The sequence below is a fragment of the Scyliorhinus torazame genome, chromosome 18, assembly GCF_047496885.1.
Source record: "Scyliorhinus torazame isolate Kashiwa2021f chromosome 18, sScyTor2.1, whole genome shotgun sequence".
NCBI classification, from domain to species: Eukaryota; Metazoa; Chordata; class Chondrichthyes; order Carcharhiniformes; family Scyliorhinidae; genus Scyliorhinus; species Scyliorhinus torazame.
In genome coordinates this window covers 106520226-106534464 of record NC_092724.1, presented here as the reverse complement: position 1 = coordinate 106534464, position 14239 = coordinate 106520226, and the positions used below count along the sequence as shown (strand labels likewise).

General features: G+C 56.2%; 1 protein-coding gene across 2 annotated transcripts in view; it reads right to left on the bottom strand.

The window, feature by feature from the left end:
- Positions 1-14239, bottom strand: part of dnah9 (dynein, axonemal, heavy chain 9) — a 779494-nt gene that overhangs the window by 388268 nt on the left and 376987 nt on the right. For both annotated transcript variants that reach the window (XM_072483125.1, XM_072483126.1), the window contains one exon: positions 549-710. In XM_072483125.1, the coding sequence (XP_072339226.1) occupies positions 549-710 (162 nt within the window). The remainder of the gene's footprint in view (positions 1-548; positions 711-14239) is intronic.

The window sequence follows — 14239 nt, the reverse complement described above, 5'->3', positions numbered from 1 at the left end:
CCAAAGATGTACTGGTTGGTGGGGTAATGGGCGACGGTGAGGGAGTGGGCCAAGGTCAGGTCTCTTTCAGAGGATCGGTGCATACTCGATGGGCCGAATGCACTGCAGGGATTCTCTGATTCAATGATGAACGTCAAAACCTGCTTCTGTCAAAATCATAAGGAGTCTGTCGAACGCAAAACAATTTTCACACGACAGCCTTTCCAGTAAGTCTGACTTGCAGTAATTAGTAATGAGAATCTTAGCTGATTTATGCTCTTTCTTGTCTGGGGCATACAGGTCAGTTTAACATTGAACTATCATAGTGTGACGAACAAGTGTGGCACATCATAGTGTGACGAACAAGTTTGGCAATTTTTGGGTCTCCACAGTCAGCTACCACATTGAGGGGTCCATACTATCAAAATCATTGGGATAGTTTCAAACAAATTGTTTCCCCATATTTTCCACAGTGTTTACGGAATGACTAAAAGTGAATTGCTTTGAATGCCAGAGATGTCCTCATAATCAGACTTATTTTGCTAAAACCCTTAAACTGCAGTGCTTACATCAAAGAACTTGTTCACCAATTCTGTCTGGATTATATCAAAGATGCTAAAATCTTTAGCTTCCACCATCTTGTCCCTGTAGACACGATTAGACTCATGTTGATATAACTTGACCAGGTCTTGAAAAGTTTTCAAACAGTCGCTTGTGCTGAAGAGAATGCCCTGTGTAAAGCACACACAAAAGCTACATCAGTCGAGCAGTCTGTCAAATGGGACAAAGAAATTAAAGATTTACAATCATATAATCACCTGTCACAACCAGAGGATGTCCCAAAGCATGTTATAACCAATAGGCACTTACCTGGGAGTCGGAGAGAAAGCGGACCATTCAGCGACTCGGAACCGGCCCACACTGAGATCGAAAGGAGAGTGAGAAACATACAGTAACATCACAGGAAAGCCGTGAGTTAATTGGTTGTTAAGAAAGTACTATTAGGGACTGTCTTTAAATTGCTGTGAAGTAGAAAAGTGTGATATCTTTAAACAAGTAGCTATAATTAAAGATTTAACTAAGAAGCTAATATATTAAGGTAATATAAGTAATCCAAAGCAGAAAAAAGTCAATGTAAGGGAAGTAAAGTTAAAACTACAGGTCAAGCTCAGTTGAATGTGTCACCTGTAATATGTGGGACGTCATGAATGCTATTGGTATTCTAGACAGCCACATGTGCAGGAAGTGCTGCCGGCTGCAGAAACATGGAGTGCGATTCTCCCAACGGGTGGCTAACTGCCGGCGGCAGCATAAAAACGGGAGTGTTTTACTCCAGCGTTGGCGCCCATTCCGAGACCCGATTCTCCGGGCCACAGTGTTGTAGCATGGCGCTGGAGTGGCCCATGCTGTCCAAGACCGGCGTGAGCCCGGCGCCGCAGGGTCCGCGCATGCGCAATTGGGCCGGCGCCAACTAGCGCATGCGCAGTGGCCTTCTTTCCCACGCCGGCCCCGGCGCCAAATGGCGCAGGGCAGCAGGAGCCGGCGTGGAGGAAAGGAGGCCCCCCGGCAGAGAGGCCGGCCCCCGATCAGTGGGCCCCGATTACGGGCCAGGCCACTACGGAGGCCCCCCCCAGGGTTGGAGCTCCCCTCCTCCCCCACAGGCCGCCCCCGGACCCTTCAACGGTGAGGTCTTGCCAGCTCGGAGGAAGTTAGAACAGCGGCGGTGGGACTCGGCCTTTTAGTGACGGCCGCTCGGCCCGCCTGGGCCGGAAAGTCGCCGCATACCCCGACTGGCGCCGCGCCGACCACCCCGGCGCTGATGGCGCTGATTCTCCGCAATGCGGAGAATTGCATCCCGGTGTCGGGGCGGCATGGCGCGATTCGCGTGGTGCCACGCCGATTCTCCAACCCAGCGGGGGGTCGGAGAATTCCACCGCTGAGCTCTGGATTTCAGAGCTCAAGAGGCTGGAGTTACTATAGTGCACCTGTGAGGCTGAGAGCTACGTGGATATTATGGGCAAAATTCTTCAGAAACGGCGCGATGTCCGCCGACTGGCACCCAAAACGGCACAAATCAGTCGGGCATCGCGCCGCCCCAAAGGTGCGGAATGCTCCGCACCTTTGGGGGCCGAGCCCCAACCTTAAGGGGCTAGGCCCGCGCCGGACGAATTTCCGCCCCGCCAGCTGGCGGAAAAGGCCTTTGGTGCACCGCCAGCTGGCGCGGAAATGACATCTCCGGGCGGCGCATGCGCGGGAGCGTCAGCGGCCGTTGATGGCATTCCCGCGCATGCGCAGTGGAGAGAGTCTCTTCCGCCTTCGCCCTGGTGGAGACCGTGGCGAAGGCGGAAGGGAAAGAGTGCCCCCACGGCACAGGCCCGCCCGCGGATCGGTGGGCCCCGATCGCGGGCCAGGCCACCGTGGGGGCACCCCCCGGGGCCAGATCGCCCTGCGCCCCCCCCAGGACCCCGGAGCCCGCCCGCGCCGCCTTGTCCCGCCGGTAAGGTAGGTGGTTTAATCTACGCCGGCGGTACAGGCATTTTAGCGGCGGGACTTCGGCCTATCCGGGCCGGAGAATCGCGAGGGGGCCGCCAATCGGCGCGGCGCGATTCCCGCCCCCGCCGAATATCCGGTGGTGGAGAATTCGGCAACCGGCGGGGGCGGGATTCACGCCAGCCCCTGGCGATTCTCCGACCCGGCGGGGGGTCGGAGAACCTCGCCCCATGTTCAGAGCGGTGGCCACTCCGCAGCATAAGGGCCTGGAGGCAGAGAGGGAATGCATGATCACAGTCCTAGAGATCCAGGCAAGTAGCACAGGGAGTCCACTGGGGTTCTGTTCACACATTGGTTTTCCGTTTTGTAAGCTGGTGAGGGTGCTGGTTCCTCAGAGGTGTGCAGTCGGAGCCACGTTTTTGCACCATGATATGTGGCTAGAATGAAGCTGCAGGAAAAAGTGCTTTTGATTCCTGGGACACTGGGACTGGCTCTGGGTTAGATGTAAAAGCCAGGCTGGTTGCACCTGAACAGAGATGGGACTGAGTTCTCTGCAGGGCGTTTTGCTAATAATGTTGGGAGGGCTTCTAACTAACCTGGCTGGGTAGCCTGGGAACCAATCGGGCAGCATGGGAGCATAGTGGTTAGCACTATAGCTTCACAGCGCCAGGGTCCCAGGTTCGATTCCCGCTTGGGTCACTGCCTGTGTGGAGTCTGCACATTCTCCCCGTGTCTGCGTGGGTTTCCTACGGGTGCTCCGGTTTCCTCCCACAGTCCAAAGATGTGCAGTTTAGGTGGATTGGCCATGCTACATTGCCCTTAGGTTAGATAGAGTTGCAGGATTATGAGGATAGGGTGGAGGTGTGGGCTTAAGTAGGGTGCTCTTTCTAAGAGTCAGTGCAGACTTGATGGGCCAAATATCCTCCTTCTGCACTGTAAATTCTATGGTAAGAGGAAATAACCAAGGGGAACAAACATAGGACCATAGGACATTAGTAGCAGAAGTAGGCAATTCAGGCCCTCGGGCCTGCTCTGCCATTCAAACTGATCTTGGCTGATCTCTTCCTGGTCTCAAATCCACCTCCCTACCTGTTCCCCATATCCTTTTAACCCATTTTCTTTATCAGATAAATATCTATCTCCTTTATGAAAACATTTAATGACTCAGATTCCACCACACTATGGGGCAGCGAGTCCCACAAATTCACCACCCTCTGCGAGAAGTAGTTCTTCCTCATCTCAGTTTTAATCTACCACCTCTCAATCTATATCTGTGACCTCTGGTTCTACATTAGAACATAGAACATACAGTGCAGAAGGAGGCCATTTGGCCCATCGAGCCTGCACTGACCCACTTAGGTCCTCACTTCCACCCTATCCCCGTAATCCAATAACCACTCCAATAACCCCTCCTAACCTTTTTGAACACTAAGGGCAATTTATCATGGCCATTAGACCTAACCTGCACATCTTTGGACTGTGGGAGGAAACCACAGTGCAATAATGTGCAGGTTAGGTGGGTGTAATAAGCACATTATGGTGAGGGTGATTGTTTCCTGTGCTCATTGGGAGTGCAAGCTCCCCACCCAACTGGGATAAAAGGGCAGCCAGTATGCGGCTGACTAGAAGGGAGAGAGGACTCGGTAAGCTGTAGCCGGGCCTCATGGATATAATGTTGTGTTAATAAATGTCTCTACAACTCGCCTTGGACTCCCTGTGTCTTTATCAAAGTGGGGTTATGAGGATAGGGCGTGGGAGTGGACCTAGGTAGAGTGCTCTTTCAGAGGGATGGTGCAGACTCGATGGGCCAAATGGCCTCCTTCTGCACTGTATGACTTCTATGGTTCTATGGATTCATTTAAAGCACCTTGGTAAGCTTCTCTCTGCCAGCTGCTGCTTTATTTACTTGTTTTACATTGTTTGGCAGCAGGCACAGGATCTACACATGCCATAAAACTGACTCCGAGTCCACAACCTTCCATCAGGAAGGATAATGCAGAGTGATTGTGAACAGAGGACAGCACATAAATCAGATAGCATCAGCAATAAAAAATTAGCGGTCATGAAAAAAAGCAATATGGCCAGCATTTGAATTAACTGGGAAGTACAAATGTGATGTGAGTACAATATAAATAAGTTATTAAAATAGATCATAAAAAAATAATTGGCAAAAGCCTCAGCAGACTGTCATTTTTCTTTTTTTTTGGCTACCATATTGTAATTAAAAAACTGTTCAGTCAGCTTTTGCTGAATAATATTTGACCCAATTCTGTTTTCAGTGGCTTCTATCCCCTATTTGACCTTCACAGAAGATAATCTTATGATTTTGTTTAAATGCCTCACCGGGCATTCCCTTGCAGCTCATGGGAGGGAATGCTTCTGCTTGGGAACCTACCCAAGCTACTCAGCATTGCCTTTAGAAGTTATCAAGAGGCCAATTCTGCAAGGTTGTTCCCTTCATTTTTATTGAATGCCAGCATTATATCCTGTGACCGTGCTCACAATATGTCAAATGACATGTTGCATTTTATTGTCAAATGGCTCAGATCTTCTTGTCTCCGGACTGTCGGAGACTCGACGTACGACCCAAGATGCACATTGGGACCACGCCAAGGTCCTGATCCGATGACCTCTGTGGGAATTGCCTGGGGAGTTTGGACAGCTGAACTTGGAGACCCTGTGAACCTCTGCAAATGTCACAGACTCTGAGCTAGACTCGGACAGTTCTGTGGGATTTACCTGGATAGTTACCCAGGAAACGTTGGGAAGCAAATTCCTAGTCTAACTCTTGCCTAACTATAGAATTGACCCCCCCCCCCTAATTGTGTATAGTACTCCCACTGCCAATTCCCTCCTCAACTCCCCCCCTCGACCCTCAGACTACCCCTGACCCCACCCCCGACTTGACCTGACTACCCCCACCACCTGACCCACCTGTCATCTCACCCTGCCCACCCACATACCACCCTGCTCACTTACCCTCTTCCCCTTTTCCCTATTTTCCCTCTGATGCTCTCCACTCACTGCTTCTTCCATTGAATCATGCGAGAATGCTGTTCCAATGGTGATGGTAGCCCACCAGTTCATCACCCAGAGGCTCTTTCACCACAATTGACTTCATAGGAAACCTGCGTCCTGTTCCCAAGCAATACCCCTTACACACACATTCCCCAGCGTGCTGGATAAGGCTCCGAACAGGAACCATTCCTGCTGTTATAAATCACTTCCCATATTTGAGCAAAGCCCCTTAATTTTGAGAATAGCCCTGAATCAGAAACTTGGAGGTTCACATTACACTGTGCCAGTCGAAATGTTTCCACTGTATGCACAAGCCAAAAGAATAAAGAAAGCACATACTTGATTTCAAGTTAAAGAATGATTATTGCCATTGCACAAGCTAAAAATTTTCCTTCTGTCGTAACATTGTGAATTCAGTTTTGATTACTGTAAGTTTCAAGTCCAGGCTCCCTTGTGCCCTGGCCTGAATTAATGTTTCACATAGGATGCTTATAGTTAAAGACGGAGGAATCTGAGCTGGACTCAAAGTCGGCTCAGTGAAAGTAGGGAGCACATCGTGTTGCATGACCAAGCCCTCCATACCTGCCATTTTTAATAATGATTACATGCTAATTGCTAGGCAGTTACTTTTATAGGGGGCGCGATCAAACCAAAAAAAACAGAGTCCTTTCTGGGCAGGATCCTGGCACTGCGACACTCTGTTGTGTTCTCGGACCCCAGCAGGGAACACCCCACAACACCGCACTTAGCATAATTTCCTGCACTGAGGAGCTCCGATGAGCGGAGTTCCTCGGTGCAGGACGAGATTTAAATGGTTCCCGATCTTTCGACTCCCGACGTGACCAGCAGACGCCCCCCCAAAGCCCCAACTAACATATAAGGGGGTTCTCCAGTCCCCCCGCACCCCACCTCACATGGGCAGGGCACACCCGGGCCCAATCCCCGGCGGGGGCAAAATGCCACCCAGGCACCTTGGCCCTGCCAGCTTGGCACTCTGGCAGTGCCCCTGCATGCCTAACAGTGCATCCTGGGCACTCAGATGCTCGGGTGGCATCAGGGTGAGGGTGCCACCCTGCCCAGATGCCAACCACCCAGGGATCTCCAATTACCTGAGAGACCCTCCGTCAAGTGCCATTCAACCTGGTGCCCGTTTGTGGGGACCAGTGCTAAACGGCGCCTGGTTGGGATTACTTGGCGAAGCCGGAAGATCCCGACAGCCAGTTCCGTCTGGCATCGGTAGAATTAAGTGAGTTTTTCTCAATTAACTCTGCAAGTTTGGGCCCCACTCATTAGGCGGGATCCAGCTCGCGACGTCTTGGAGAGGTCACGTTCGATCTAGCGAGGCGTAACGACCATCGGGAATCCCGGAAGAGGCCTCTCCCGGGATCTATTGGCCGTGTCCCATCCCGATTCCGGTGGACGTGGCCGGTAAATCACGCCCAGAGTTCATGCAGGGATGAGTGGGCTGAGTGGATAGGGAGAAACTGCTCCCATTGGTGGAAGGGCTGAGACACCAAATGCGAGGTGATTGTCAAAAAGGAAAGCAATGACCAGATGTAGAAAAACGTTCTTATGCAGCAAGTGGTTCGGATCTGGATTGCTCTACCAGAGTATATGGTGAGGCAGCGTCAATCATGATTTCAAAAGTAATTAGGTGATTATCCTAAGATTTTGTGGGACCTCGGGGGAAAAGGTGGGACTGGCTGAGTAGTACTTACAGAGAGGAAGCGCAAACAACACAGGCTGACAAACCTCCTTTTTGCTGTAACTATTCTATGATTCCAGTTTCAAATATGTCCAAATTCATAGCATATAATTTTGTAGTTGCACTTTTGGAAAGAATGAACAGCATTCTTTATCAGGATATAATTTCTGCCTACGGACATATGTTTTGAAAGGAATAAAGGAACAATTGGAATCTAAATCTGCAAATTACTATTTTACTCATCAACAACAACCTGTGTCTCTAAAGCACTTTTATCCCAAAAACGCAGCAAGGCATTTCACAAGAGCTTTTGAATTGCACTTTGAGCCACATAAGGTGATACTGAGGCCAGACCATGTCTGCGTGGGTCTCACCCCCACAACACAAAAATGTGCCCGGTAGATTGGCAATAAATTGCCCCTTAATTGGAAAAAAAAGAATTGGGCACTCTAAATTTATGTTAAAATATTAATTACATTTTGTTTTTAATGTGTGGTCTGATGTAAACAGGTCACCATTCATCTACCACAGTGGTTAGCACTGCTGCCTCACAGCTCCAGGGACTCGGTTCAATTCCGGCCTTGGGTGATGAGGAGTCTGCACATTCTCCCCATGTCTGAGCAGTTTTCCTCCGGGTGCTCCAATTTCCTCCCACTGTCCAAAGATACGCAGGTTAGGCAGATTGGCCATGTTAAAAATTGCCCCTTAGTTTGGGGGTACAGGGATAGGGCGGGAGAGAGGGCCTACATAGAGTCTTTTTTCAGAGGGTCGGTGCAGACGTAATGGGCCGAATGGCCTACTTTTGCACTGTATGGAGTCTATCAGTACTTTTGTATTTACCAAACAGCTTGCTTACTTGTACCATGCCTCAAAAGTGCAAAACAATTTGACTTTCTTGATAAAGATGTTGGTGATAGTAATCTTGGGCGAGATTCTCTGACCCCCCGCCGGGTCGGAGAATCGCTGGGGGCTGGCGTGAATCCCGCCCCCGCTGGTTGCCGAAGTCTCCGGCACCGGAGATTCGGCAGGGGCGGGAATCGCGCCGCGCCGGTTGGCGGGCTCCCCCGCGCGATTCTCTGGCCCGGATGGGCCGAAGTCCCGCCGCTAAAATGCCTGTCACGCCGGCGTAAATTAAATCACCTGCCTTACCGGCGGGACAATGCGGCGCGGGCGGGCTCCGGGATCTTGGGGGGGGCGTGGGGCGATCTGGCCCCAGGGGGTGCCCCCACGGTGGCCTGGCCCGCGATCAGGGCCCACCGATCCGCGGGCGGGCCTGTGCTGTGGGGGCACTCTTTCCCTTCCGCCTCCGCCACGGTCTTCACCATGGCGGAGGCGAAAGAGACTCCCTCCACTGCGCATGCGCGGGAATGCTGTCAGCGGCCGCTGACGCTCCCGCGCATGCGCCGCCCGGAGATGTCATTTCCGCGCCAGCTGGCGGGGCAGCAAAGGCCTTTTCCGCCAGCTGGCGGGGCGGTAATTCGGCCAGCACGGGCCTAGCCCCTTAAGGTTGGGGCTCGGCCCCCAAAGATGCGGAGCATTCCGCACCTTTGGGGCGGCGCGATGCCGTCTGATTTGCGCCGTTTTGGGCGCCAGTCGGCGGACATCGCGCCATTTCCGGAGAATTTCGACCCTCATCTGTTGCTGATTTAAGGGGTAACTTATGTAGATTGAAGGATACATAGCACGGAATTCTCCCATTGCCCTGCTGGCAGATTCAATGGTGGATGGGGAGTGGGCAATAATCCAGTGGGAATCCAAAACCGCTTTTATGCCGGCACAAATTTCCCACGGGATCTTCCACCAGAGCCCATCATGGCGGATTGGAAAGCCCGCTGGAGACCTGGGCAAAACTGATTTGCTAATGGGATGCAGGTGAAGGCCCGACCAGAATCTTTCACATCTGGGGCGGGATTCTCCGAAAACTGGCACGATGTCCGGGACTCGGCGCCAAAAACGGCACGGATCACTCCGGCGTCGGGCCCCCCCAAACAACGCAAATTCTTCGGCCCCGAATGGGCTAGCAGCAGCGTGACGCCATGGACAGTGACGCATGGCGTGACTTCTCAAAAGACGTGCTCCCCCCCCCCCCACCCCGGAAGACCCGACAAGATGGCCGCCCGCCGCGCAACCCCGAGGTTCCAGGACCGCGACATCGAGGCGCTCCTGGACGCAGTGGAGGAGAAGAGGGAGTCCCTGTACGCCGGACACGGCCGCAGGGTCGCCCCACGCCTCAGGCAGTGTCTGTGGAGGGAGGTGGCAGAGGCCGTCAGCGCTGTGGCTCTGACACCACGGACAGGCGCCCAGTGCCACAAGGTGAACAACCTCGTCAGGGCAGCCAGGGTGAGTCCCCCCCCCTTCCTGCCCGATGTGCGGCACCCCCCCAGGTGACACCAACCCGAACCCTAAACTCTGCACTGTACGCGCAACCGATGGCGTGCATTCATATACCTGTCTAACACTGTTGCCCTTTACCCCTGCCACCCACCCACCCCCCACAGGAGAAGCGCACACAATAATAGGGAGCATGAGAGGACTGGAGGGGGCCCAGCTGATGAGAGGCTACTCACCGTACATGAGGAAAGGGCCCTGGAACTGGCTGGCGGACCTGAGGACCGGGAGGTTGCCGATGCAGAGGTCGGGGGCCCACCAGCAAGTGAGCCACCAACAGCCTTTCCCCATATCCCCTCTCTCCCACTCCCATATCCGCCATATCCACCCTCCCCGTATCCCCCCTCCCCTATATCCCCCCTCCCCCATATCCCCCCTTCCCCATATCCTCCCTCCGCCATATCCCCCCTCACCCATATCCCCGCTTCCCCCATATCCTCCCTCCCCATCCCCCATATCCCCCCACCCCCATATTCCCCCTCCCCCATATTCACCCTCCCCATGTCCCCCCTCCCCTGTATCCCCCATATCCCCCATCCCCCGTATCCCCCCTCCCCATCCCCCGTATCCCCCATATCCCCTCTCCCCCATATCCCCCCTCCCCCATATCCCACCTTCCCTATACCACCTGCTCACCGCCTGCGTGTCTCACCATGCATGCTTCATTGTGTATCGCAGGAGCAAACATCGAGGCACCCATCCCCACAGATGCCGACCGCCCGCAGGATGCCCCAGGGCGACCACGGGATACGGAGAGACCCAGACCCTCTGGCACGCGACGCCCGCAGGATGCCCCAGGGCGACCATGGGATACGGAGAGACCTGGAGCAATAGGGAGACGACGCCCCCGTCTCGTGCGGGTGCGGCGACGCAGGCGTATGCCACACAGCGATGAGGGGGGCAGCCATAGGCCCCCATCGCAGCCGAGCCACAAAACCACTACCCAGGACAGCCCTACCCAGGACAGCCCTACCCAGGACACCATTACCCAGGACACCCCTACCCAGGACACCCCTACCCAGGACACCCCTACCGAGGAAACCGAAATACAGGACAGTGACACTGAGTGGATGGGTGGAGACGAACCGCCACCCCAAAATACCATGGACTCAGAGTTGGACATTACGCACGACACAACACCACTGCTGTTTCCAACACCCTCCACCAGTGCACTCACTGGTGCGCACAACACAGCTGTACAGGTGCAGCAGGTGGAGGTAGGAGCAGCAGAGGGGCCGGGAAGTCGGAGGGCATCCTGGTGCAAGCGAACATCTGCCGGCCAGGTGGATCCCGGGTTCTTGGAGTTACCACACCCACCCATAGCCCCGATGCAACCACCGAACCTGGGAAGAGCGAAGAGGGTGACGGCCGGCTTGCAGCGGCTACAGTCGCAGGTGGAGGAGCGCACCCGTGTCCAGGAGCTGGGAGTGGTGCCGGTCATGCGTGCCACCCAAGCCGACACCGCACAGGTGGCGTCCGCGGTGGAGGCAATGGGTGCGACGGTGTCAGACATGGGGAGCAGTATGAGAGGCCTGGGGCTTTCCGTGCAGGTGGCGTCTGTGGCCCAGGGCATGGCTGCCCTCTCACAGGAAGCCATGCGCCAGAGCCAGTGGCAGATGCGCTCAACGCCATGGCCCAGTCTCAGCAGGCCATCGCTGAGGGCATCGGCGCCATTGCCCATGTGCTAGCCGGCGTCGCACAGTCACAGACAGGGATGGCCAACTCCCTGAGCTCCATGGCTGCAAACCTGCAGACCCTTGTCGATACCAGCACGGGCCTCCAGGACTGGCAGCGCCAGGTATCGGAGGGGCGTCGGATGGTCCGTTCGCACCCCCGACCCATTTAGAGGCCTGGGGGCCATTCGGCACCCCGAGGGAGGAGGAGTTGCTGGCGCCTGTCCCTTGTCCCCCTATAGGGGAGGTCCAGGAACACTGCAGCACCTTCCGTCCCAGGTGCATCGGGTGGGCAACGGGCAGGACAGGCTGGCAGCTCGCCATGCCAGTCATCCGGGCTGCAGACTGGCCCATCTAGGCCAGGACGCCCCAGGAAACGGCCGCCAAAGGGATCCCGAGTCAGAGGGCAGGAATCGCAAGAGTCCACCTCCAGTTCTGCTGTACCGTTTGGGGAACCACCTAGGCGTAGTCAAAGGGCCTGTAAGGCCAAACAATTAGACACTGAGTAAGTTGGCACGGGTGCAGGGCACAGATGAGTTTTAGGGGCTAGGGCTCGTGTATGCACTGTTTGTTATTAAAATCACTTTAACACCTACAGAAGCTGCCTTTGTGCTCTGTCCAAAGCGTGCGGGGGTGTCATGTACGTTGAGCGCCAGTGTGTGTGTGAGGGGTGGTCTTACGTCGGCCTCAGGTGAGTCTGCCCCCTTCCCCCTGCGCCGCCCTCACCATCCCCACGGGCAGAGGACGGGACCGTGCGCTGCAGTGTCACAGCCGCATGCAGGGATGGTCCGGGTGGATGGTGGTACTGTGGCCATGGGTCAGACATCGGCAGACGATGTGGAGCCAGGCGCTCATTGCAGAGCGGGTTGTCATCATCCTCCATGGCCTGCAATAGACACGCTTCCACCGGCGTCCGTGAGAGCCCGGCCGTCGTGCCGCAGGTGGCTCTGCAATGGAGGGGTGGTGTGCATGCGGGTGTGGTGGGTGTGGTTGGGGGGGGGGGTGGTGAGGGTGCTTGGTGGGTGGATGGGTGTGGGTGGGTGAGGGTGTTCGGGTGTTGCCATGGTGTGCGGTATGTGGCCATACTCGACGATTCCCACACCCCCTGGTGAGTGAACCGGGCGGCTATCAGCCTGTCCCGTGCCCGCTGGCCCAGCCGGTAACAGTGGACAGCCACCCGCCCGTGTCTAGCCCGTCTGCCCTGACCATTGCCCCCATCCCCCTCATCTGGGGAGGACTGTGCCTCTTCCTGCTGCTCCTCCACTCCGCCGTCCTCTGCCTGCGGCACATCGCCCCTTTGCTGGGCTATGTTGTGCAGGACGCAGCACACTACAATGATGTGGACGACCCTATCTGACGGATACTGGTTGGCGCCCCCAGAGAGGTCCAGGCACCTGAACCGCATTTTGAGCACGCCAAAGCACCTCTCTATCACACCCCTTGTCCCTGCATGGGCATTATTGTAGCTGTTCTCCGCGTCATTCTGTGGCCTCTGTATAGGCGTCATCAGCCACGACTGCAACGGGTAACCCCTGTCGCCCAGCAACCAGCCCCTCAACCGGGGGTGGCGTCCCTCGTACATGCCGGGGATGTAAGACCGCAACAACACGTATGAGTCATGTACACTTCCCAGGTACCGGGCGCAGACGTGCAGGATAATCATGCGGTGTTCGCAGACCACCTGGAGGTTCATGGAATAGGTCCCCTTCCTATTGGTGAACATGGCCCTGTTATCTGCAGGTGGCCGCACGGCGACGAGCATCCCATCGATCGCGCCCTGGACGATGGGAAACCCGGCCACGACGGAGAAGCCGACGGCCCGGGCATCCTGACTGGCCCGGACCACAGGGAAGCGGATGTAGCAGTCCGCAATGGCATATAGGGCGTCTGTCACTGCCCGGATGCACCGGTGCACCGATGTCTGCGAGATGCCGGACAGGTCCCCAACTGGCGCCTGGAATGACCCCGTGGCATAAACGTTCAGGGCCACCGTAACCTTGATGGACATGGGGAGAGGGTCCCCCCCCCAGTGCCACGCGGTGCGAGGTGTGCCAGCAGGTGGCAGATGTGTGCCACGGTTTCCCGGCTCATCAGGAGTCTCCTCCTGCATTCCCGGTCCGTGAGGTCCTGGTACGACAGCCGGGGCCGGTACACACAGGGCCTCCTCGGGTGCCTCCGTTGCCGTGGTGCCGCGACGTCCTCCTCCCCCTCCTCGTGTTCCTCCTCCACTACGTGCTCCCACTGCCCCACCTCCTCCTCGTCCTGTCGGGCGGGTGTTCCACCAGCCTGGGTGGCTGCCGCCTGCCCCTCTGCGGCATGCTCCTCTGCGGCAGCCTGCGCCGCCTCTCTGGCATGCTCCTCCTCCTCCTGGGCAACATGGAGAATAGCGGCTGCCGCCACGGCGGCCAACATCGCTGGCTGATCAGAAAACATGATGGCCTGCGGGAGGGGAGGACGGGGGGTGGGGGGGGGCGGAAAAGACGACAGGTCATCATTGCCCGTACCCCCCCACCCCCCAGTCAGGTGGCATGGGCTGCATGGGCGCGACTGTTGGAGGATGGCACCAGGCCAGGCGGACAAACGCCCTTGCCCTCGCACCCCCCATCCCCGGCACTCATCCCCCCGTACCCGGCGCTCACCCCCCCGTACCCGGCACTGGACGGAGGGGGGGAGCCCGAGGTGTTGAGGTGTTCCGGGACCTCCCCTACAATGGGACCCGGAACGGGCCCCAGCACCTCCTCCTCCCTCGGGGTGCCCGATGGCCCCCAGGCCTCTACATGGGTGGGGGATGCGAACGGACTGGCCATCCGACACCCCCCCGACACCTGGCGCTGCCAGTCCTGGAGGCCCGTGCTGGTAGCGACAGGGGTCTGCAGGTTTGCAGCCATGGAGCTCAGGGGGTTGGCAATCCCTGTGCGACGCCGGCTCGCACATGGGCAATGGCGCCGATGCCCTCAGCGATGGCCTGCTGTGACTGGGCTATGGA